This window comes from Battus philenor, unplaced genomic scaffold (genome assembly GCF_028537555.1).
Source record: "Battus philenor isolate CCGP_79_NKW_IND1 unplaced genomic scaffold, ilBatPhil1.0.hap1 SCAF_18, whole genome shotgun sequence".
Lineage (NCBI taxonomy): Eukaryota > Metazoa > Arthropoda > Insecta > Lepidoptera > Papilionidae > Battus > Battus philenor.
The window spans coordinates 12,584,434-12,608,016 of record NW_027181680.1 but is presented as its reverse complement, the minus strand read 5'-3'; the positions used below and the strand labels follow the sequence as shown (position 1 = coordinate 12,608,016).

The window sequence follows — 23,583 nt, the reverse complement described above, 5'->3', positions numbered from 1 at the left end:
GTTGTCACATTTATTATTCTTTCCAGCCGATAGAAGTCCATTGCAAGACAGGCTTCTGCCATAGATTACCACAATCTCCTAGAGATTTTCTGCATCTTTAACTATCTAGTTCACCTAGTGGGGGGGGGTCTACCTGCGCTGAATCTACGGGTTCGTGTTTGCCATTCGAAAACCTTTCAGCCACAATAGCTAACGGCAAACGTGCGGATCTCTTCATATTTAGTCATATTTTGGTCATATAATGGTATTAAAATAAATAAATATAATAGAAGTTTTATATTAATTTTAAAATTGCTATCATGGTGGATATATGAGTGAGGCTTTGGGGGAATTTCTGCTTACCAGAGCACAAGAATATATATGTATTGTTTAACTTAGATAAGTTAAACAATACATATATATTCTTGTATAACTTTTTTAAAAATGAAGTCGCTTATTTATGAAATTTGACTATCTATTCATGTTCTTGCTTATGTAAATAAATTTGAAGATCGTATACTATTATGATAATTGAGTATATGATATGCGAGTGTTTCGAAATCCCAGAAGCATGTCAACATTACCGCAAATGTTACAGCAAATTTTCATTATTCACTGAACAATATCAGATCACGGGCTATTATAAATCATGTTATTTATATGTAAATAAATACATTATACACATCAGTGAGTTTTGATTGAACAAATTACGTGGAAGTTGAAAATTTAACCTAACGTTGTATCCGACCTATAATATTGGCGAAAATGAACTGTTTTAAAACAAAACACGTTCATTTATAATTTAAATCTTTTCAAGCGTCATTTAACTTTATTTGGTTGTACATTGTATCTGATTACATCGATTTTACTTTGTTTTTGTATAAACAAATGCTGTTTTTTATAGACTCGGTGGACAAAAGGCTTATTTGTGAATCATTGAAATAGATCTTTTTTGTAAGGGATTAAATAGATCACAGTACCCGACGATAAATATGTGTCATCGCTGCCGCACGAAATACAACTGACAAAACGTCAAATAGGTAGTGTGAGACAGAGATAATGCTCTACGAAGCCGAAATTAGCCGATCGTCTCTTTTCAACGGTCGATGTGCAATATCTTTCGCTGGGTACTGTATCAGTATATTGAGTCAGTTGTACGATTATTAGATCAAAGCGTACTGGGAATCCGTTTAACTTTAAGTCGATTTAAAAGAAAATTAAAGTTGTTTCCAGTTTCCATCAAAGATTTCTCTGATGATTTTTTTTCTTCATATGCAAATAATTACTATATATGAACCAAAGTTAAATAATAATATATTAATTTTATAGTGAGAAAATACCTTTCCATAAAATTAATTATCTGTTCTGTCAAGTTATTTTTAAGTTACTGTTAAGTTATTGTTAAGTTACTGTTAAGTTATTAGCCAGACGCATTCCAGTTAAAAAATAAATTAATATAATATATTTAACAGTTATCACTTTATACAGAGTGAGAAGAAAAAGACATAAAAGCTTTAAATCTTTTTGCTGACTAATCATACGATTGTCAGCTATTACATATTCAAGCCTTTGAAATCTTTACTCGTATAACCATTCATCCTATATAGTATTCTCTTGTACTCCCCTTCACCATCTTGTCTTAAAAACAGTTCCAGAGCGTATTTATCAAAAAATCTGTAATTAGATTTTTATAAGCACTTCTAATATTTTTAACGCAAATTTTATTTACAGTTCAGATTGCACGCCTAGAAAGATAATTTTTGGCTGTGTTTTAAAAAGGTTAGCAATATTTTCAACTAATAGGGGTTTTTACAATGCGATGATTCCGATATATATAAAAATTTTCACTTAATTGTATGTGATATATTTATGATAATGCGATATAAACAAACAATTAATTAATACTGTTTAATGTGCATGTCAAAAAAGAAATATATATATGCATAACAAATGTAAACAAGTATACTGGTCGGTTTCACCTCTGAAAAGCGATCCGTTATATTTTCAAGACAAATTAATGCATCGCTTTTTCTCGGTCTAGCAGTCAAACTGTTAAAATATTATTTCGTTCCGAATTCAAAATCTCAGTATTTTTAAAGCACATCTGGTTCACATCTAACGGAACGATACATTTATAATATGAAGTCGAATTGTCTCTCTATTGTGTCTTACTTATAAATATTCCAAACATATCGTACAAGGCACAAGCGTCGAATATTGTGATATTTCCACATGAATTTCAAAACACTCGACCCGTATGCGAAACTCGTAATACTCTTTTATTTTCTACAAATACAGTTTTCTTTTTTATTTTCTGCCAGTGTTTGCACTGCAGTAGAGTATTGAGAATTGTGATCATAGGTCACGGGTTCAATTCCTAGAATACGATCTAATATAATACACAATTTGTGTATTAATTATATAGAATTGTCACTGCTCACAAATAAACTAAAAAAGGATGAGCAGCACCGTACTCTGCGTACCATAATACGACACCGCGATCACGAACCCGCAGGTAATTAGGATATACATCTTTGGGGAGACCTCTGCTTTGTAGTGGGCGTTTATTGGTTGAAAAGAAGAAGTTATAGAATAGTTCTTTTCCAACAAGATAAACAGCTGATTTTTTAAGGTCGTTTTTAAGAAAACGTTCTACAATTTAGGTCAAATCTTATGTGATATGTTGATGATGTATAATCTAAAGTGTTAAATTATATGAACTGATAGGCAAATATGTCTCACAGAAACGTAATTGATTAATAAAAGACAGCCAAATGAAACAATAGTCGGAAAAAGTAAAGAAAAATCAGTAATACAGAAATATGCAATAAAATTGTGTTATATTTATATAAATAAATATATATATATACATATATGTGTGTGTGTGTGTGTGTGTGTGTGTGTGTGTGTGTGTGTGTGTGTATATAAATGTATATGTAATGAGGGAAAATAAAGCAGAAAAGTTAAAAAAGAGAAGAAACAAAAGAGAGAAAGAATGTAACCTAAATAGCTAGACGTATTGGCAAAAGTGAGCAGGCCATTAAGCGCGTAGAACAAATGGCTGCTGCAGCTTCAAGTTTTTGAAGTAGAAACCATGGTCAACGATCCCATTAGAAATATAAACCAAGGCCCATGCAATGAAATGGTCATGAAACCAATATATCGAATTAGATATTCTGTTGACATCGTCTCTTCAAATTAGCCAACTACAAGGCACTGTGTACACAAGCCGGAATTTCCACGTTACGTTCTGACCTTAATTAATTGTGTGTCGTCGGTCAATTTGCACGGCTCTTTAATTACGTACCCTACGTTATTGGACGCTTGTTTCAATAAAGCCTTTTGAAATTTGTGAACAATGAATTGTAATGTTAAATGTATAAATCTTCAACTAGTATGTCTTATTTAAAACTTTAACTACAGTGAATTATGGCCGCTTCAAGATTTGTTTTTATACTTTATAGGCAAAGCATGTATCCTCAGTCTCGCCTGATATAAAGCGATGATTTCTACGATGATACATGCTTGTCTAGAAGAAACCTATTCACTCTTATCTTGACTTCTAAGTAAGAAAAGGACTAATATATAGCTACTTCCACCAATGCAGTAGCACGCAAAATCATGCGCATTTATCAGCGGGCTGGCGGGCGGTGCAGTTTATTGCACGACTACTACTGCATTGGCGGAAGTAGCTATATATTGGTCCTTTTCTTACTTAGGATGGACATCCGTAAAATAACGGCTGAATCCATTAGATACTTGACTCCTAAGTTATAATTGTCAGGAAACAATGAAAAAACTCACCGTAGGTTGTTTCACTCCTTGGCTATTCACACTATAAAGGTATTAGCAAAACGCTTAGTGTTAATGGAAGGAATTTTAACCGTGTTCGGATGTCGTGAATCCGTGCGTTTTGTTGTCCGATGGAAGAAAGGAGATGGGGGAATTATTTGGTGCAATACCGCGGCACACCCTCCAAAATTCCGTTCTTAAAATACCAAATAGTTTTGAAGTTTAGCCCTCACCAAGGCATTATTACCAATCAACCTCGTCTCTATGGAGTCAAAAGCTTCGACCTGGTACTTTGCCGATCCATATTGGTATAACATTACTCCTGAGGATGCCTCGTGGAGGGTGAAACACGTGTTGAGTGATTTAACGGTGGTAGTTGTGTGATTCGCATTGTAAGCCGCATGCGCATCTACCACTGGGCTGGCGGGCGGTGCACTTTATTGCACGACTGCTGCTACATAGCGGAAGTCGTTATATATTAGTAGACTTCGTAACGCCTAAATCCATCAGATATTATTTTACTGTTACTTAGTATTGTAAAATTATAAAGAAATTACCATGATCATTTTCATTTATTTAATCCTTTTATATAGTCCACACGTTCGCCAACTATAGCTCTTTTAATAAATGCGTCTGAATTAAAATATTTATTCAAACGTCTTAAGTTATGAAAGGGTAAGAGGTTTGCTTCTCCTTCTTTTTACGACTTAAATAAGAGGGCGTCTATCGACATAGACGCCTTCTGTAAGTCATAAGTCATAGACCTTTCACAAAAATCGTCATGATGACTGGTGCTGCACTGTCCTCATTCAGCGACTTCCCGTGACTTTAACTAAGCAAGTAAGTAAGTACTAATTTGTTAGAGCTATTAAGCAAGTTAATAGCTCTAACAAATGAATTAAGGATGTCTGTGACCACAAAACATCTCTCAGATCAGGTTGCCTTTTGAACTTACACATCTATATATTTTAAGTTGTAAATAAGCAATTATGTATAAAATATATAAAATTAAGGTCGTAAAAGGAAACGTAATAAATATCGTCAACCAAATATTTATTCGTTAAGGCCAAATTGAACAAAGCATCTAGCCTAGAGGCTTGTAAATACATCCTTTGTTCACAAATTTCTCTTACATTTGCTATCCAAAAATTTATATGAAACGAATGTATTTTATTAATAACCTTATGTTACACGAATGCAATACGGAGAAATATTTCGCGTAGTTCTAAATCATCTTTTCCTTCCTATGTCTTTATTTTATTTTAATTAGAGAAGCGAACAGTATAATATCGATAGAAGAAAAATAATTTTCTATATGAAAAATCATTTACATGTAATTATAGCATATAAATAGAGGCTTGGATTGGATTTTTGTATGCTTCTCGCACATTCCCCTGTGTTAAATACGCAAGGACAATTTTTCAAATAATTTATTTACTTTCTAATTTTATACCCTTGTTCTTCTTTTTTCCTTCTCAATTTCTCTCACTCGTTCCTCACTTTTTTCTCCACACATAATCTCTCACTCCATTTCAACTGCTTGTTTACCATTTTTATTTTGTTTATCTGTATTTTTTAAACTTTTCTGCTTTATAACTTTTATTTTATTGGTTATTTCTTTATCACAGATTTTTCTTTACTTATTCCGACTATTGTTTCTTTTTGCTGTCTTTTATTACTCTACTTGTCACGTTTCTGCGAGACATAATGAAGGTTAGAAAGGGACTAATATATAGCTACTTCTGCTATGTAGCAGTAGTCGTGCAATGAAGTGCAACGCCCGCCAGCCCGCTGATAAATACGCATGCGGCAAACAATGCGAAACACAACTACCACCGTTAATTTACTCTACACTAATTTCACCCCTTCACGAGGCATCCTCAGGAGTAATGTTACATCGACCAGTGCCAAACACCGAATAAATAGGCACTGGTGGCGTATTTATCAGCGGATTGGCTGGCGGTGCACTTTATTGCTCGACTTCTGCTACATAGCAGAAGTAGCTATATATTAGTCCCTTTCTTTCTTACGATGGTCTTCCGCAAAGTAAAGCCTGTATCTTTTAAATAATCAAGGTTGTAAGAAGTGTGTGTGTAACATAAGACGATGTAATAAACATTTAAATTTATTTTTAGGCGTATTTAATTAGTTAGTAGACCTAATGAATTAATAGTATATAGATGCCATTTTATTTGATTAGATATCACGATATTGTAGGTTGACATCACATCATTTCTCTAAAGGTGTTAGGACTTCCGATAAAAACGCAACAATTAATTTTGACAGTCCTCTGTTGATGGTAGTCTGACACTGAATAAGGAATTCTGAGGAGAGAGAAACAAGTGGACTTCTGAAAACGCATGACCAGGGTTATATGGTTCATGCATTACCACCTCTCTATCCAACTCTTAATTTTTGCTGACTGGCTGAATATGTGTGTGGTCTACCATCATGAATCACATTTCCTCTATTTGTTAATCCTGATCTTGTTTTCTCTATATTTTCTTTAAACTCATGCATTGTTGGTAAAGACCTGAATCGTCATTTTGATATTGTCAACAGTCAGTCATATGAAGTTTATATTTATCTACATCTTGTTATTCTCAGAAGGGCTTAAATTTCGACCTTTCTGGAATTCCTTTTGCATAACGACTAAATTAATAACAATTACTGAATACTAAAAATTCACAATACGATACCTTAAGCAAAATTACTAAAATATCAGTTCGTTCGACTTTATATTTGAACAAAACAGTTTAGTAACAAAGGGTGTACATTACAGGCTCGGATAACAAAGGCTTTCGTTTGATTGTGCGCAATAGAGTCCATTACCTTTGTACCTAGAAACGGAGCAAAGGTAATCTAACAGTTTCTTTTTCTAAAATTACGAAATACTTTTTTTCTTTAATTTTTTACTGTGTAACATAGATAAGTAACAGTATTTTTTTTAAATAAGTGTGTACAATCTGTCACGCAAAGTGTCATGGGAAAATCAGGAGATTCGGAGACGAATGAAAGTAACCAGCTTCGTCCAGCAGATTGACAAGTTCAAGTAACATGAAGAAGGCTATATAGCAAAGAACAGAAGGCTGCTGAAGTCTTAATGTTCTTTTATTAATATTATGAAGATCGATGTTGCACAGACATGAGCATTCGTGTCTTTGTTTTACAATTACGTTTATTATTTCCGATTTTTGCTCATGTTTTTTATACAGTGTTTAAGTAAAAAAGTAAGTCTCTTAATCTATCTTAACGACGTCCTAACAATGTCCAGGTTTTAATATAACGGTTCATGCGACCACTTCCTCATCCCTACTCCATATTGCCATCATCGGGTTGTGCGCCGGTATCTGTGCGGCGGTTGCCATATTCACCACATCGTGCAATACACGCATGAGTTCGTGTGACGTGATATTGCTACCTCATGATGTACACTGTTATACAGCCCGAGGGTGTCTGTTGTTCGACGGAAAACGACCACCTCGCTCTTCAGCCTCTGAGCCTCGTGGTTGGTGAGCGTCCTTGAAACTCTCAGGTCTTAATGTTCTGGAGTGGAGACCACGGATATAAGGTAGACAGACGACTTTGTTAAGGTCATCGGGAGATGTATGTGGGCCACTTCCAACTGGCCCTATCCAAAAAATCTCTGAGTTTAGCACTAATCGGTGTAACTAAAACAAAATAAATAACTCCTGAAGATGCCCCGTGAAGGGGTGAAACACGTGTTGAGTGATTTAACGGTGGCAGTTGTGTAATTCTCATTGTTTGCCGCATACGCATTTATCAGCAGGCTGACGGGCGGTGCACTTTGTTGCACGACTACCACTGCATGTGCGGAAGTGGCTAAATATTGGTCCTTTTCTTACCAAAAATCTATGATGTCAGAAATTTTAAATTACGTAATATTAATACTCGTGTAATAAAAAAGACCAACCACAACGCGATCACTGGTTGGTAGACGCGGCGTGGATAATCCTCCCAGGTAGACTAACGTCAAAATGAAAGTCACGGAAAGTCGCTGTATGCGAGCAACGCAAGACCGGCAATTTCTATCTTTGATTCCATGGTGATATGTCTCTACAGACTATACTGTCAGAAGTTATTGGCTTTTTGTATTCTAATACAAATAAATATCGTTACATATTTTAAAGTGATATTTATACAGGGTGACCTAAAATAAATGTGAAAGCTTTAAAGCTTTTTGCTGATGATTTGATATAAAATACATTCATCGCTTTGACCTTTTACACTTATAACTAATCATCCTGTACACAAATGCATTTAATTATGTTTTTCTTTATCTTCTGAATTGTAATGTCTAGAAAACTTTAACAAATTGTAATAAATTTTAATTGAAATACGTAATGCAATAACATGAATCATATGTATAAACTTTATTTTATTCATAATTTTCATACGCGTTAGAAACAGTATTCACTAGCATATAAATTATAATTAACGCTAGCGGGAACACGCCTCTCCATTAAGACCGCGCGTTTTCACTTGTATTTGATATTTTTGTGGCTTTCGTTAAAATATATAGACTCTTTTTGAGTTTCAAATTATATAAATTTGATTATTCAATTTAATATGTCTTTTTATAAATCTATAACGCGCATGATTACAATAACATTGAGACGATAGTAAAGATATGTGTTTTTTTAACTTAAATTATCTAATATTATATCATGTGTTTATACAGGTGATTGGGTTATTCATCAGAAATATAACTATAATCGGAATTTTGAAAACGCTTTTCTTTCTGTATTATTGTTACAAAACACGAGTTACAGAACCCTCTAAACAATAAACATATAACTCTAGGATCAAATAAGAAAAGGACCATTATTTAGGCACTTCCGCACATGCAGTGGTAGTCGTGCAACAATTGCACCGCCCGCCAGTCCGCTGATAAATGCGTATGCGGCAAACAATGCGAATCACACAACCGCCACCGCCAAATTACTCATCACGTATTTCACCCCTCGACGGTGCATCTTCAGGAGTTATGTTACACCGATTAGTGCCAAACACAGAGTCAGAGAGAGTAGGCGGTGCACTTTGTTGCACGACTACCACTACATGTACGGAAGTGGCTAAATATTGATCCTTTTCTTACTTAGGATGGACTTCCGCAAGGTAACGCCTGATTCCATTAAATACCTAGGATCAAGAACACGCGTGACTTTGAAGTTATTTATAATTTGATGTGTACGGTTCTCAGAAATTCTAACCGAGTACTATCTCGAACTTACTAGTACTTTATCTGTAGTACAAATAATTTTATTCCCCATGACGATAGTTCAATGTTGTTTTTGAAGTTATAAGATTAATATCTACGATCAGTGATACAAAGTGACTATTTTGCAAGTGATTTCTTGAGCGATTTGGAAGCGTAGTTGGACTAAGCGAAAGTATACCTTGTGTTAAAGTAGGTTGATCATCTGATTTGTGAATAAAGGACTCCTTGTGAACCAGTGGTGTTTCACTCTGTGTCAGAACCCACAGTACGCAATATTTCCATTAAGATATATTTTATTTATAGTATCATTGATTTTAGACAGGTCATAATTAAAGTTCATAGCAATTAAGATAAACATGTACCCCTTTAAAACTTTAATACCTAAACTATTACCTTAATAAATGATATAGTTTTTATTTAAATTTAAAATGATATAGTTTATTTTCATTTCTTTCTTTGCTTAATTAAAACATTTAAATTTATTTATAATTTATTTGTTAATTTCCTATTTTAAAACTACGCTTATCACAAAATTAAGTGTTTATCTTGCCTAGTCTTATACACTTGTTTTTTTGCCTAATTTTCCTGTTTAATGGTCTCTCTTATAAGCCTTCTGCAGTACTCTACGAAGGTCCTGCGACTCTCCTCGTTGTCCATGAGTGATGGGATATTACTTCCTTGGACACCTTGCTGGAATCCAAACTAGAAATTCTTTCTTAGCGCGCTCTACTAAGGGATATTGGAAAAATTGGTTCAAAGACATATAGAGACCTTAGGATAAGAGGTACACTAAAGTTATGTAATCAATTCTAAATGTCAGAAGTCTTGACATTAATTAAATATAGAAAAATAAATTAGAGAGATATGTCTAGAACCTTTTCAACAGCTTTGAGTAAAACTAGAAACGTATAATGCAGGTATCAAATGATATACTTGTGGCGCTAACTTCTATGTGCTGAAGTCAAGCGTTATTTGTATATGTGACCTTTTTAACTTTGAAGTATGTTGCCCTTTGACATTAGACATTAGTTAAAATGTTCGGTTTAATATTTTTGCTTTGCTAATTTTGAAATAAATATGGAATTATAAATATGTCTGCTAGATTTATAACTGGCTACATGGAATGTTTGCTAAAAAAAGTTATACGTATAGAAATTATAAGAGTTATAAATTATTTTTAAAATTTGTTCATTTAAAAGTTAAACATTTTTTGTATTATTCAAGTATCAACGCGCGTATTCTTTTGTGTAATTATTTTGCTTTTGAATTGTAATTAGATTTGTTCAGAACGCATTGGCAGCGAATATCTGACGGAATCCAAATTCAAAACGGCGTTCGAATTTCAAAAGTATTGTAATTGTAGTTGCCAGTAACACGTAGTGTTACCACGTGAAGGCTACATTTTGATTTCCTAAATTGTAAATACAGGTTATGTAGAAGTGATATTACATATATCTTTATTTCTACTGAAATAGGAAACAAAGAAATACGTCACGACATACAAAGGTTTATAGCTGATGTCAGCAGTACCTCACTGCGTAAAAGTTTAACGATCCAACAAAAGGATATGTCGATTTACAACTTGTGAATATAAATTTTACGAACTCTTGGATACATCAGCGAATATATATCATGTATTATCAGCAATGGATCATTCCACCCGTACCTTTTCGTTTCAAAATTGTCATAGCGTTTCTTTTCAGGCATAACATTTGCATTATTAATGTCAGCCTGAATTTTTAACGGTGGAGAAATTTTGTATCCGTATCCTCACTATAAAATAAAACCCTTATCAACCCTTAACCATAAAGTAAAGTTTCTAAAAAGCTCTGTACTAACAACCTCCATAACACGAGTACTCTTTCAGTACTTCAATTATTTATATTTATACCGTTTCCCTTTTACATCATAAAGGTTTTGTTATTATTTAAAACACGAACTAACTTCACTTTAAAACACTATATCTCTTTAGTAAGAGAAGGACCAATATTTAGCCACTTCCGCACATGCAGTCTTCAGGAGTTATGTTAAGTATGTTGAAGATGCTCCGTGGAGAGGTGAAACACGTGTCGAGTGATTTGGCGGTGGCGGTTGATTCGCATTGTTTGCCGCATACTCATTTATCAGCGGGCTGGCGGGCGGTGCATTTTATTGCACGACTACCACTGCATGTGCGGACGTGGCTAAATATTGGTCCTTTTCTTACTCAGGATGGACTTTGGCGAGGTAACGCCTGATTCCATTAAATACTATATCTCTTTATTATATATATAAGAATTATAAAAGATAATATAAATAATAAAAGGAAATTTATACGGTAGTTGGATTTTAAAGCAAAACATTTTTCTATTGATTACGATTAACGTTATAAGCGATACCTTTTTTGCCATTGGAAACAAAACGTAATATTAGTGATATTTGTTTTCAGGCGAACAGCGTAAACGGCTCAATTGAATGTCCCGATTTAATTTTCAAAATACTTATGCGAACTAATCAAAATAACCTAATAAAACCACTACTACACGCACAAACTGCATCCACAAACTACAAGCGCAACGCTTTCTGCGTATGCGCAGTAAAAGCTTAAAACGATTTACTATTACACTTGGATATTGAGCTATTTAACACCAGTGCACGTCAAATAATAATACCCTAAGTAAGGAATATTTTGGTGATGATGGGAGATAGGCAATAGGTGCGACAATACAGCACGGTTTGGCATGGTTCATTCGTTTTGTTGTGTTTTTTTTTCTGTTTTTTTTTTTATGTTTAACAGCAATCATTATAAACGCTAATGATATCTCTAGCTTTGTTTCGGTCTCTAAGGCACTGCGCATTCGTACATGTGCGGGACGGTCTGGTCTACGCCCGGTTCGCAGTAGCACGAGGGGTCCTCCTTGAGCTTGGACCTATGAAGGTACTCAGAGAACCCCCCGTGACCCGTGAAAAGCTGGGCCAAGACCGCGTCCACCCCGACCTTGCGGAGCACGCGATAGGACTGCGTGGCATTCGGAAAAAATATCCTCGTTACCGAAGTCGTCTCTCCTTCCACATTATTCCATTCGTCGAGCGTTTCCAGTCTAAGCTGCCGCTTGACGAATGAGATGGAGCATTCCTCATATACAGGTTTGCATTTACTCTTCAGGGCCGCGTCCTTGGCCAACTGGTCCGCCCTCTCATTACCCTGCCCCTGCCCCTGCGTGCGCTTTCACCCAAAAGATACTTACATCCTTCCCAACTTCCTTTCCAACTCTTAACGCTAGGGGATGGAGGGTGTCAGGTCTCGCGACAGTCTGGAGGGCGGATCGCGAGTCGCATAGTATGGCGCTTTTCTGCGCTGACCCGCTGGCCGCGTACCCCGTTCCTTCCGCTAAAGCCAGCAGCTCTGCCTGGTACACGCTACGGAAGCCGCCCAACTTGAGTTTTTTACTATACTTCTGTGCGGCGCCCTGCATGACACAGAACGCCGCACCCACCTTGTCCTCTATGCGGCTGCCGTCGGTATAAATTACCTGATCGGCAGCCGCGGTAGTAAGCTGAGCAGCCTCCTCACCTGCCTCCAGGCAGGAAAACTCCACACCGATTTGCTCAGACGGGTGTGATAGCTTCAAGAAGCTTGCCGGCAACTCTAGTTCCCGGTTCCTCACCACGTGCCGAGAGAAACCTAGTTTTATTTCAAATAAACGGGCTGCTTCTTGGACCCGTAGGTCCAGAGGAAGCAGCCCGGCAAGGATGAGGGCCGAGTGCAGGGATGCGGTCCTGTGGGTCCTCGCAATTTTTTGCGCGAAGCCCCGCTGGACCGCACCCAACTGCCTGCGTACCAGCAGCTTCCTAGCCGCTGGCGCCCATACACTCGCCGCATACAAAATAGAGCGTAGGAGGTTCACCCACAAGGTGAACAAACGTCTTTTATATGGTCATTAAAAGATACTTAACTCAGATCGCTTCCAACCAATCTTACCGGGAACATATGCAGAAGACCCACGTCCAGCTGTGAACATCCCATGGTATTATTTAAATTTTTAATTCCTTAAGTTATATAGATAAATATTTATTTCGTCGAAATAAAAATTGTTAAATTTCCCTTTATACGTTGTAACGTTGCAAGTTAACGTCCCATAAATCTTAGTTAAAATTTTAACCAAAAAAATATAATCACGAGAGTTTTCGCCGTAATATCACTTCGGTTATGTGTCTTTGGATGTGATAATCGGATGTAACTTAATCACGCTTCATGTAATTTAAATATGTAACATTTTATTTTTCATCCAATGATCCAAATATGAGTAGTATCACACGGATTCAGGTGTGTAAAAGCGCAGAATTTTGCATTTCAAAAGTTTTAGCAAGATTGTTTTAAAGTTCAGGCTATCATCATATACTATTACTTCCGAGATCCAAGTATAGCCACAATGACCTTCCGACTAAAAAAGTAACTAACTTGGTACTGAAGAGTAACAAGCCTAAGTTGGATGTAGTCACTTCTTGAGCATTACGACAGTCGACAGTTGTTTATTGTCACTTGAAACACCATAGTTTTCCGATCTATTAACACTTTACTACGCTGTCAGTCGAAAATGAAAATATTCTCCGAAACTGCGTTGTGTTAAATGTATGTTTTAGTCAACAAAATCATGTCATAGCATGTTCTATTCAAAAAAATAGTACAAATATAAATTTTTACGTTTAAAAAGATCTCCGAAATAATTACAATCTGATGTCAAAGGTATTATTAATGGAACCTTTACGTATAACATTGTCAGAGTCTGTGTAATCCCCGACGAGTTATTTCTGCAATAACTATACGCCCACATGAATTTTACTAATTGGGTTAAATTTGTTAATAGCTTGCCCGTGACTGGGAATTTGTGACCCTGTAGTACGAAGCTGAAGCAAACTTATTATGAAATTATCTGTTTAAAAGCGTTATAATTGTTTTGTGTGAAACGTTCTAAAATTTTATACATTACGATAAAAGTTTTTTTTTTTCAAAATTTTTGTTCACGCTGTCATATTATTCGCATTCATATTTCACACACTCGAAATTTTTTAAATAACTATGTAGCTACCAGTTTGTCCTTTCCATATATTCTTATCCTTTTCCCACTCACACAAAATACACAAATTCGTAATATTTTGAATATAAATATAATTCAAAACTCTACCTATATAAAGTTTGAATCACAACGCGGAAGCTTTATGGATTATCGTGTTTTAGGAATTTAAATTTAATGGGATCAGATGCAGGGCCAAATTCTTTAATAGTGCGACGGGAGATCCGGGGGATCGAATGAGGCTTCCATTAAATGTCTTAACGTGTTATAAAAGCTATCCGGGAAAGTTTACGGAGAGTCCGGGCTTAATTTGGGACGAAAGTTTTCACAACGATTACAGAGTATTGTTTTATGGTTTTTATACAAGGAATGTGTCTATTACGTAAATGAAATTACGTCGGATAAGCTTTTGTTTCCTTTGGTAACACGTTCACTGCGGGCCCAATTTTGAAGAACTTTCAGCTGGTGCGGCTGAGGTCGAATCAGCCTCAAGCTGAACTTCCTAGTAGTGCGGTCGATGCCTTTTCTGCCTCATGTTCATCAATATTTTTTTACAATATTGAGTCAATGCTTCGCAGACATAACGAAAGCTATATTTGTCTTTGTCATACCTCATACGGTTGAGTGTAAACAGCCGCCGCACTAGAGAGAAAAGAGTTTTACGCGCCGCACCAGTGCAAAGTTTACTATGAGGCTGAATCGACCTCAAGCCGCAGTGAACGTGTTAATATTAAGTGTAGAACCTCCGGCCAAGGAGGCTTTAAATCAAACATACATGAGATGAAAGTGATATCTAATATCCATGTCTTATCTACTCAAGTAATTGTCGAAGGTGCTACGCTCGAAGTTGTAGACGACTATACATATAAAACAATTTTTTTCGATCATGTAAGTATATGCTTCAAACAACAATAATGAGTTGCTCTAAAAATAGACAAACGCTATTTAAAGTTATCATTTAAACTGTCGATTCATTTTAAAATTTTATTCTGCAATGTTATAAATTATCACGTAAACATCTCAAATACCAACTGCTTTACCGACCGGCGATCGCAATGGACGTCATCATAACAACATTGTTAACAGCGCCATCTATGAAATGTCAAGAGTAAACAACCACTGCTTTATCGAGGGTAAATAAGCACGGCAAAATACAAAACAGAATTATTAAAGAAACTAGTTTCTTTACAAATATACCTGGGACAATCCTTCCAGCTTTTAAAGTCATACTTATATATATATATATATATATATATATATATATATATATATATAAAACTGAGACATGCGATCGTAGATCTCGTTTTCAATTCCCGGCATACAATTTAGTATAGTTTAAATTTTATGGATTAATTATTATACGATTGTCACTGCTTACAAACAAGTTTGTAGAGGATGGATATATATATTTATATATATATATATATATATATATATATATATATATATATATATATATATATATATATATATATATATATATATATATATATATATATATAATAATAATAATATCAATAATATAAATAAATAATTCAAATAGCCTTCGGGTAGCTCTGGAACCTCTTACACACAAAATACCACAATGTCTGAAGACGAAAGTTTTTAACACAATGTGTGTAGTCTCTGTTGACATACGGATCCAAGACGTAGTCACTTACCACGAGCCTCATAATAAAGCTGAAGTTCACCCAGAAAACAAAAGATAGAGTTATGCTAGGAGTTTCACTGCGAGATCAAATCAGAAATAAGAAGATCCACTGAAGAATCAAGATCTCCGACGTAGCTCGAAGAATTGCTCGTCTCAGTGGGCGGGGCACATTGCTCGTACCAACCTATGGCCCGAAGGTTCTTGAGTGACAACCAAGCAAGTAGACGCGGCATGGGTAGTGCCTCCACAGGGTGGAACGACGACGTAATTAAGTTCGCAAGAAGTCTCTGGATACAGGGTGATGATAATCGTGGTGATCTATATATAAAGTCAATGCCTGGCAGTGATCGTCCATCGACCTATATGATGACGTCACAAATGAAAGAGCACTGCATATTTTATAATATAAGATACATAGTGTTTAGATACACAAGTAAAACAAAAAAATAATATTCATAAGAGAACAAAACTAAGCGAAGCTATTTAGATAAATTTAATAAAAGAATAGTTTCCAGAAAATAAAAACGGCGTATAAATTTAAGCTACGGTCAACAAAGTGTATTTTAGCGTAAGAAATACTTAATTTTGAAATTCCTCCGCCCTCCCAAGTGCTCCCTGAACAGAGGTCGACCTTTTTAATTTACTTTATAAGGCAATCCACGTCTAGTGCCGGCGCAAAAACAAAAGAATAAGAAAGAGGAATGGAAAGAACTTGATGTTATTATTTTAATATCACTAGCAGTGATTTAAACCGAGAATGAAATTATTCATGCAGTAACTAACATTGTAATTAAATAAACAGGTTGGAATAGATGAAAAATTCGAACAATGCCTCTCGCTTTTAAATAACATTTTTCTTTCTCTTATATTGTTAATAACTACGGTGTTTTAGATAGTTGAAGTAAGAAAAGGACTAATATTTAGCCACTTCCGCACATGCAGTGGTAGTCGTGCAACAAAGTGCACCGCCCGCCAGCCCGCTGATAAATGCGCATGCGGCAAACAATTACACAACTACCACCGCTAAATCACTCAACAGAGTCAGTCAGGGTCTTGTCGGTCTGTGTTTAACACTAATCGGTGTAACATAACTCCTGAAGATGCTCCGTGGAGGGGTGAAACACGTGTTGAGTGATTTAGTTGTGCACTTTGTTGCACGACTACCACTGCATGTGCGGAAGTGGCTAGATATTGGTCCTTTTTTACTTAGGATGGACTTCCGCAAAATAACACCTGATTCCAATTAATATTGACTTATTCTCGTAACTTCGATTTTCAAGCAGCATTTATTGAAATGAGTTACCAATCAAAGATGTATCTGAACCTGTTGGAGATCTCTTGTTCTCTCTGCCATGTGTAAGGGACGTTACATTTTGTGTAAACGAGTTTTTCAGGTTTTTTTATATACACACTCATTCCTTCCTTCGCAAATTCTCTTATGCCTTCCATTTGTTCAACATCTTCTAATCTTCCTTCATTTGCAAATCTTCTTCCATACATCGTCTTTCTTCCCTCATCTTTATTCCATGATCACAATTTTACATTACATATCACAGATTGGCGACTCATTTTAATATTTTTTTAAGTAATTGTTTTGCATGTATTGGTTCTATATGAGTTTTATCTACAGTTTTGTTTATTTCCTGGGAGTCTTACTGCTCAATAAAAATATATTTATAAATATATTTATTTCGTTGACTAGTATCACTTGCTCATCATGTTTCTCTTACATTTGTTTTTCATAGCACAGTAAGTACACTTTGAAAAGGTCGAATTCTAAGCAGATTATATAGATACCTGTTAAAATAAATATCTAGCTTATTAATGTATTTTTTATAAAAATATTGAGAAATGACTGCTATTCCATATAAAAACATATAATATAATTTCAATAAAAAAGGTCCGAATAAAAACAATGTTTTCACAAGTTATTCCTTCTTTATGCTAATATCAGAGCCTTTGTTTCTCTCCGAGAGACTTTTAATAATATTTTTGTTCAACCAATACCCGACTGGATTTCAGTAAGATATTGCTTTTTTCGTCTTTTTATTTTTTATGGTTTCCTTTTTATTAAAATCATGTTTTTATTTCTAACAACGCGTGATTACTTTAACATATCTATTTTGTACTAATGTAGTTGTTACAGTACAAGCCTATAATGACGCAGTTTGAAATACCATCAACATGAGGCTTCATTAAAATTGTTGTTTTTTGCGCGTTCGGCCACCAACCTTCTTGTGGAAGATAAAATTAAATAACAAAAATAAATAAAATGTACCTAGCCACTTTAGAGTAAGAAGATGATGGAAGAAAGGCGAGGAAAGAAAGAAGGTATAAAAGAGCAAAACGAAAGATATTGTGAAGGACAAAAGTAAAGAATGAAAGATATTGTGACGCGTGAAAGAGAGTGATAAATAAAGAAAAGACTGAAAAAAAATTATAAAGTCCGTGATCCCAAAAAGTTAGGGGTACGAGAGGCCCCCAATAGCGGGGGGAAGAAAAATAAACCTTTCTTGTGGAAAGCGAAGATGTGGTCGAAGATGGAACACGCTCAGTAGGTCACCTATGTAATCTGACCCGGAAGAGAAGTTATAAATCTTGGGAAATAAGGAAACCGGCAGATCATTCCATACCTAAGTTGAACGGATTAGAAACTTTGAGTCGAAACACCTGGTACTTAAAGGAAAGTTCACAGACGACATCCAGGAGGCTTAGGGGTTAAGAAGCGATGCGGTCATCATTGTCCGTGGAACAACAGACGCCTTCGGTCTGTATAACAGTGTCCACCATGCGATAGCGATATCACGCGACACAGTCTCGTGCGTGTATTGCACGGACGAGACTCAAGATGCGATCGCAAGATTCATCGATATGCGAATACGGCAACCGCACAGATACTGGCGCACAACCTGAGGATGCCAATATTGTATAGGGATGAAGAAATGGTCGCATGAATCGTAATGTTAAAAACTGAACATTGTTAGGGCGCCAATGAGATAGATTAAGAGACTTACTTTTTTGATAATGTAACATGCAAAAACGTAAGCAAAAAAAAAACGAAAATAATGAGTATAAATGTAAAACAAAGGCACGGACGCAAATATGTGGAACATTGGTTTTAATAGTATAAAAAAGACATTATTATCGCCACGCTTATTAGTCGTATTAGCGAATGCAGTGTGGTGTTATGGTATACAGAAGACGCTGCTACTAATGCTCTGTACACTTGTTTGTGGGCAGTAACAATCCTATATAAATAATGCACAAAATATGAACTACACAACTACCTCACTTTGCGTCGTAGTTACGTTCCAAAAAAACACGACGTAAATTGAAACGCCTCAAAGTGAATTAAGATTTTCTATAGCAAACCATATAAAGATCGGAGATAGGTTCCAAGGTTACGAAAATACTACTTTTTAAAAAGAAAATTGAACATAGTAAACATTTAAAAAACAAAAATAATGTAACTCAATAAATAAATTGGAATAATATTTACCTTTTTTGTAACCAGAAACAACACGTAAAATTTATATAATTTAATATTCTCTTTTAAAAAAAGCACGACGCACTACATTACAACACACTACGTAATTGAAACTGAACTGTTAAATAAACAAAACAAAGTGAGATTAAAACTGTATTCAAATTGCGTTGATTTTTAGTTAAAAAGAGAATACCCGAGTTTTGATGGCATGGTAAAATTAGAAACAAAAGTGTTGCCATCTTTTAGAAAAAAAAAAGAAAATTAAAAAAAAATTAAAGACTCGATCCCAAAACAACGCAACCTCGCAAATCTAACGACGCACAGCGAAAATTAGTACTAATTAAGCAGCGACGCAATTTTGAAAAAAAACACAAAACGAAACGACGCAAAGCGAGGTATTGGTGTATATTGAATTGTATCCCGAGAATTGACCCCGCGATCTACCTTCGCATGTCTCTCTCTTCTTCCGCTGTGATGCTCCAGAAATCTCTTACTGTTATTTAATGGAATCAGGCGTTACCTCGCGGAAGTCCATCCTAAGTAAAAAAAGGATCAATATTAAGCCACTTCCGCACATGCAGTGGTAGTCGTGTAATAAAATGCACCGCCCGCCAGCCCGCTGATAAATGCGTATGCGGCAAACAATGCGAATCACACAACCGCCACCGCCAAATTACTCAACACGTGTTTCACCCCTCCACGGGGCATCTTCAGGAGTTATGTTACACCGATTAGTACCAAACACAGAGTGAGCTCAGTCCGTCGCCGCTTGTTATTCTTCAGTTATCAGTTATCTCTTATTGTTATTCAAATAAATAAGGTAAAAGTTTGGAAGATAAATTGCGTTCCAGAAATCTATTTCAAGCAGGGTCAACGGTAGATATCGATCCTATTGGATGCTTGTTTATGGCCAGCTGTGAACTTCCCACGATTGAAATTGTGATAACGATTATGGCGATTTTTTTACCTTTTACATCTCTATGTTGATTATTAAAATATTTTATTTACAAAACAACGTTAATATCGTGTGTTAACAGAATATTATATCGTGATATCTCGCCATTTCGATCCAGGTTTAATTCTTTTGTTTTGTTACAAAATAAATCAACCACTTCTCACGCAACGCAGTGTTTTAAAAACGTGATTTGAAAATTTATTACATGGCTATGTTTACACATAATTAATTAGAGTACTTTCTACAAAACAGATTTGAAAAGGCATTCGTCATAAAATTTCTACGAAATGATTCTAGTTTCTTAGTAAATATTTTGAATAATTGGTCTCGAATGATTAAATTTTAACAGTGTTATGTTGGTGAATGAACATAAAAAATTTTATTATAATATTTAAAGCAGTTTCAATAATGTAGGGCCAGACACGAAACATTATTAAATATTTTTGTGAACACTATACTCTGCTTAATTTATACATGGTGTTTGAAACAGAATTGTATACAGGGTGTTATTGGTGTAAAAGTTTTAAAAGGGTGAATGTATCTCTTATTTAACATATTAGCAAAATGTTTTAATTTAATTTACAATCACCCGTATGTGAATTCTCTGAAACTTGCTATATTTTTTTTCTTTATATATGCAATAGGTCAATAAATTCTGCCAGTACAAAATCTATAAGGACTGATAGTAAATATTTTTTTTTATTCGAATTTTGAAAATGCCTTTTCTTATTATATCATTTATTTATCACTTCTAAAACTATTGATTTTTAGACAGAATATACTATTTATTAACTGACAGTAGATGTGCTATTTCACAGCTTTAAACTTATGCACTAATCAATCACCCTGTATTTACTATTTTCATTATTTGATCTCGTAAATAAATCTCAACTAAAAATATATCGGTCTAAAATAAATAGAAAGTTCTTTGAGAGGTTTAATCCATTCTTTTTACCAATAAGCTTCCTTTATTCACAAATACAACCTTACATTACGTCCTTTTTATATATCTACTTTGAAATATATCTTCGAAAAAGGTTTATATGTACAAAGGCACTGTATCTTAAGGTCAAAGTAAATGCTAAGAACTTATTTTACCTTTTTGTAGGTGGATAAATCTTGTTGGTTACTAAAGAGAATTACCACAGAGAATATCTCTTTTTAACACGATCATCCGAGTAGCTCTGAAATATCTCATTGAAGATACCGCAATGTTTGATGAAAGTTTTTGACTAATGTTTTTTGACAGTGATTGACAGGTCGCTTATGATGGACCTCATGAAGGCTTTAAGTTACCTCGAGAGCTATGGAAAGTTTCAGTTTCGAATCAGAAATGAGGATATTTGCATAAGATCACCGACGTAGCTCGAAGAATTTCTGGTGTAGCTGGATAAATCTTATTTGTTGCTAAAGAGAGTTACCACGGAGATTATCTCTTTTTAGCACGATCGTTCGGGTAGCTCTGAAATATCTCATTGAAAATACCGCAATGTTTGATGAAAGTTTTTGACTAATGTTTTTTGACAGTGATCGGCAGGTTGCTTATGATGGACCTCATGAGAAGGCTTCAGGTTACCTCGAGAGCTAAGGAAAGTTTCGATTCGGTTTCGAATCAGAAATGACGATATTTGCATAAGAACCAAGATCACCGACGTAGCTCAAAGAATTTCTGGTCAGAAAGGTTCTTGAATGACGACCACAAGAGTGTAGATAAGGCTGGAGTTAATATTCCACTAGGTGGACGAACGACATAGTTAAAGTCACGAAATGTCGCTGGATCCAGGTTGAACTGGACCTGATATCTTAGTGATCGTGAGCGGAGGCCTATACCTTGTAAAGGCTATATTATGTACAATCAACAGAGAAATATTAATAAGATACAAAAGTAAACTTTGTCCAATTTGTATTACATCAATACATATTCATATATGAAGTAAGGCACTTGAATTTCAAAGAGCTTAGTTCGGGACATTTCGTAATTAATTTTGCGTCGGTATAGATCGTCTGGCAATTACTTAAGCACTTTAAGTGCCCAAGTAAAGGTATTATACCTTTGCGATGGAATAACTTTATACGTAATGAAACTTTATCTATTAACGAAACTAGAATACTATGATTATATATTTCTTAGTAATCTTTTAATATTTCTCTATTTCTTTATTATTTCTGAGACAAGTGCAATCTAAGTCAGTTTCATTTATTATATGTGCCGTATACATATTAATGTATATTTATCTCTTAGTTCATTTTTTTATATTTCTCTGTTTCTTTATTCTTTCTGAGACAAGTGCAATCTAAGTCAGTTTGATTTATTATATCTTTTATATACCTATGTATGTATATGTATATATGTTTTGTCTATATATACACGTTAACTACCATTTATTTATTTCTGTTTCATACTATGGTATGTCTGTAATAAATTGTCTCGTGTGACTATAGTGTGTCTTTACTATTATACAACGTTTCTGCACATGTCGATATTCTATTGTCATTTAGTAGTGTGTTACGTACTTGGAAAACATTGTATACTGGATAGCAAAAGGTTGTTGATAACGAAGGTGAATATATTGTTGATTAGAAATAAAAACTTGTTAACGATGTAGTCGTGTGAATTTAATTTAAGAAAACGACATTACTTTCCGATCCTCCTAATATTTTTTAGCGTGTATAATATAGAATATTAACAAAAATAACTAAATCAATACATGTCATTAGTTTAGGGGTAATTGATATTAAATTTTATTTAATATGATGTTCTTCCAAAGACGAAATAAAGTGACTGACATAGTCCAGTTGATAGGTACATTGAAGTAGCAGTGGTCATACCATACATCGCATAGAAAAGATGACATCTGGAGCCTTAAGGTTCTGGTGTAAATGCCATGGGTCAGCAATTACCTCTTATTAGAATCTACATAAAATTGCGTTTTAAAAATTGGTAAAAAAAAACTAAACTTTAATATTTAATGGAATCAGGCGTTACCTCGCGGAAGTCCATCCTAAGTAAGAAAAGAACCAATATTTAGCCACTTCCCGCACATGCAGTGTTAGTCGTGCAATGAAACGCACCGCCCGCCAGCCCGCTGATAAATGCGTATGCGGCAAACAATACACCGATTAGTGCCAAACACAGAGAGAGTGACTCTGTGGAAGTGTGTGTGGAAGTGACTCTGTCGGAAGTGGCTAAATATTGGTTCTTTTCTTACTTAAAACTAAACTTTGCTTAGACACGAACGTTCCGGTTCATCGTAGCGCTTTCTAGTTATTACGGAACTTTTGGCGCTCTTCGCCGGTTTTAAAGCGGAATATAAATAAATTGCCCTCGTCTTTCAAAAGCAACGATACTCACGTCACAGTCATCGCCGCCCGCGTGGAAGGGAGGATGGTCAGGGTTGACCCGCATCGCTCCCGCCCGCCCAA

The 23,583-nt window shown here is 35.1% G+C and overlaps 2 protein-coding genes across 2 annotated transcripts in view; one reads left to right on the top strand and one right to left on the bottom strand.

The window, feature by feature from the left end:
- LOC137920340 (IDLSRF-like peptide) overlaps positions 1 to 23,583 on the top strand; it is a 115,788-nt gene that overhangs the window by 34,738 nt on the left and 57,467 nt on the right. The window lies entirely within an intron of this gene.
- LOC137920486 (uncharacterized) lies at positions 11,835 to 13,019 on the bottom strand. The gene is made up of 3 exons (XM_068763854.1): positions 12,975 to 13,019; positions 12,241 to 12,807; positions 11,835 to 12,209 (listed from the first exon to the last, which is right to left on the bottom strand). Exons 1-3 carry the CDS (start codon positions 13,017 to 13,019, stop codon positions 11,835 to 11,837), a joined length of 987 nt encoding a protein of 328 aa, XP_068619955.1.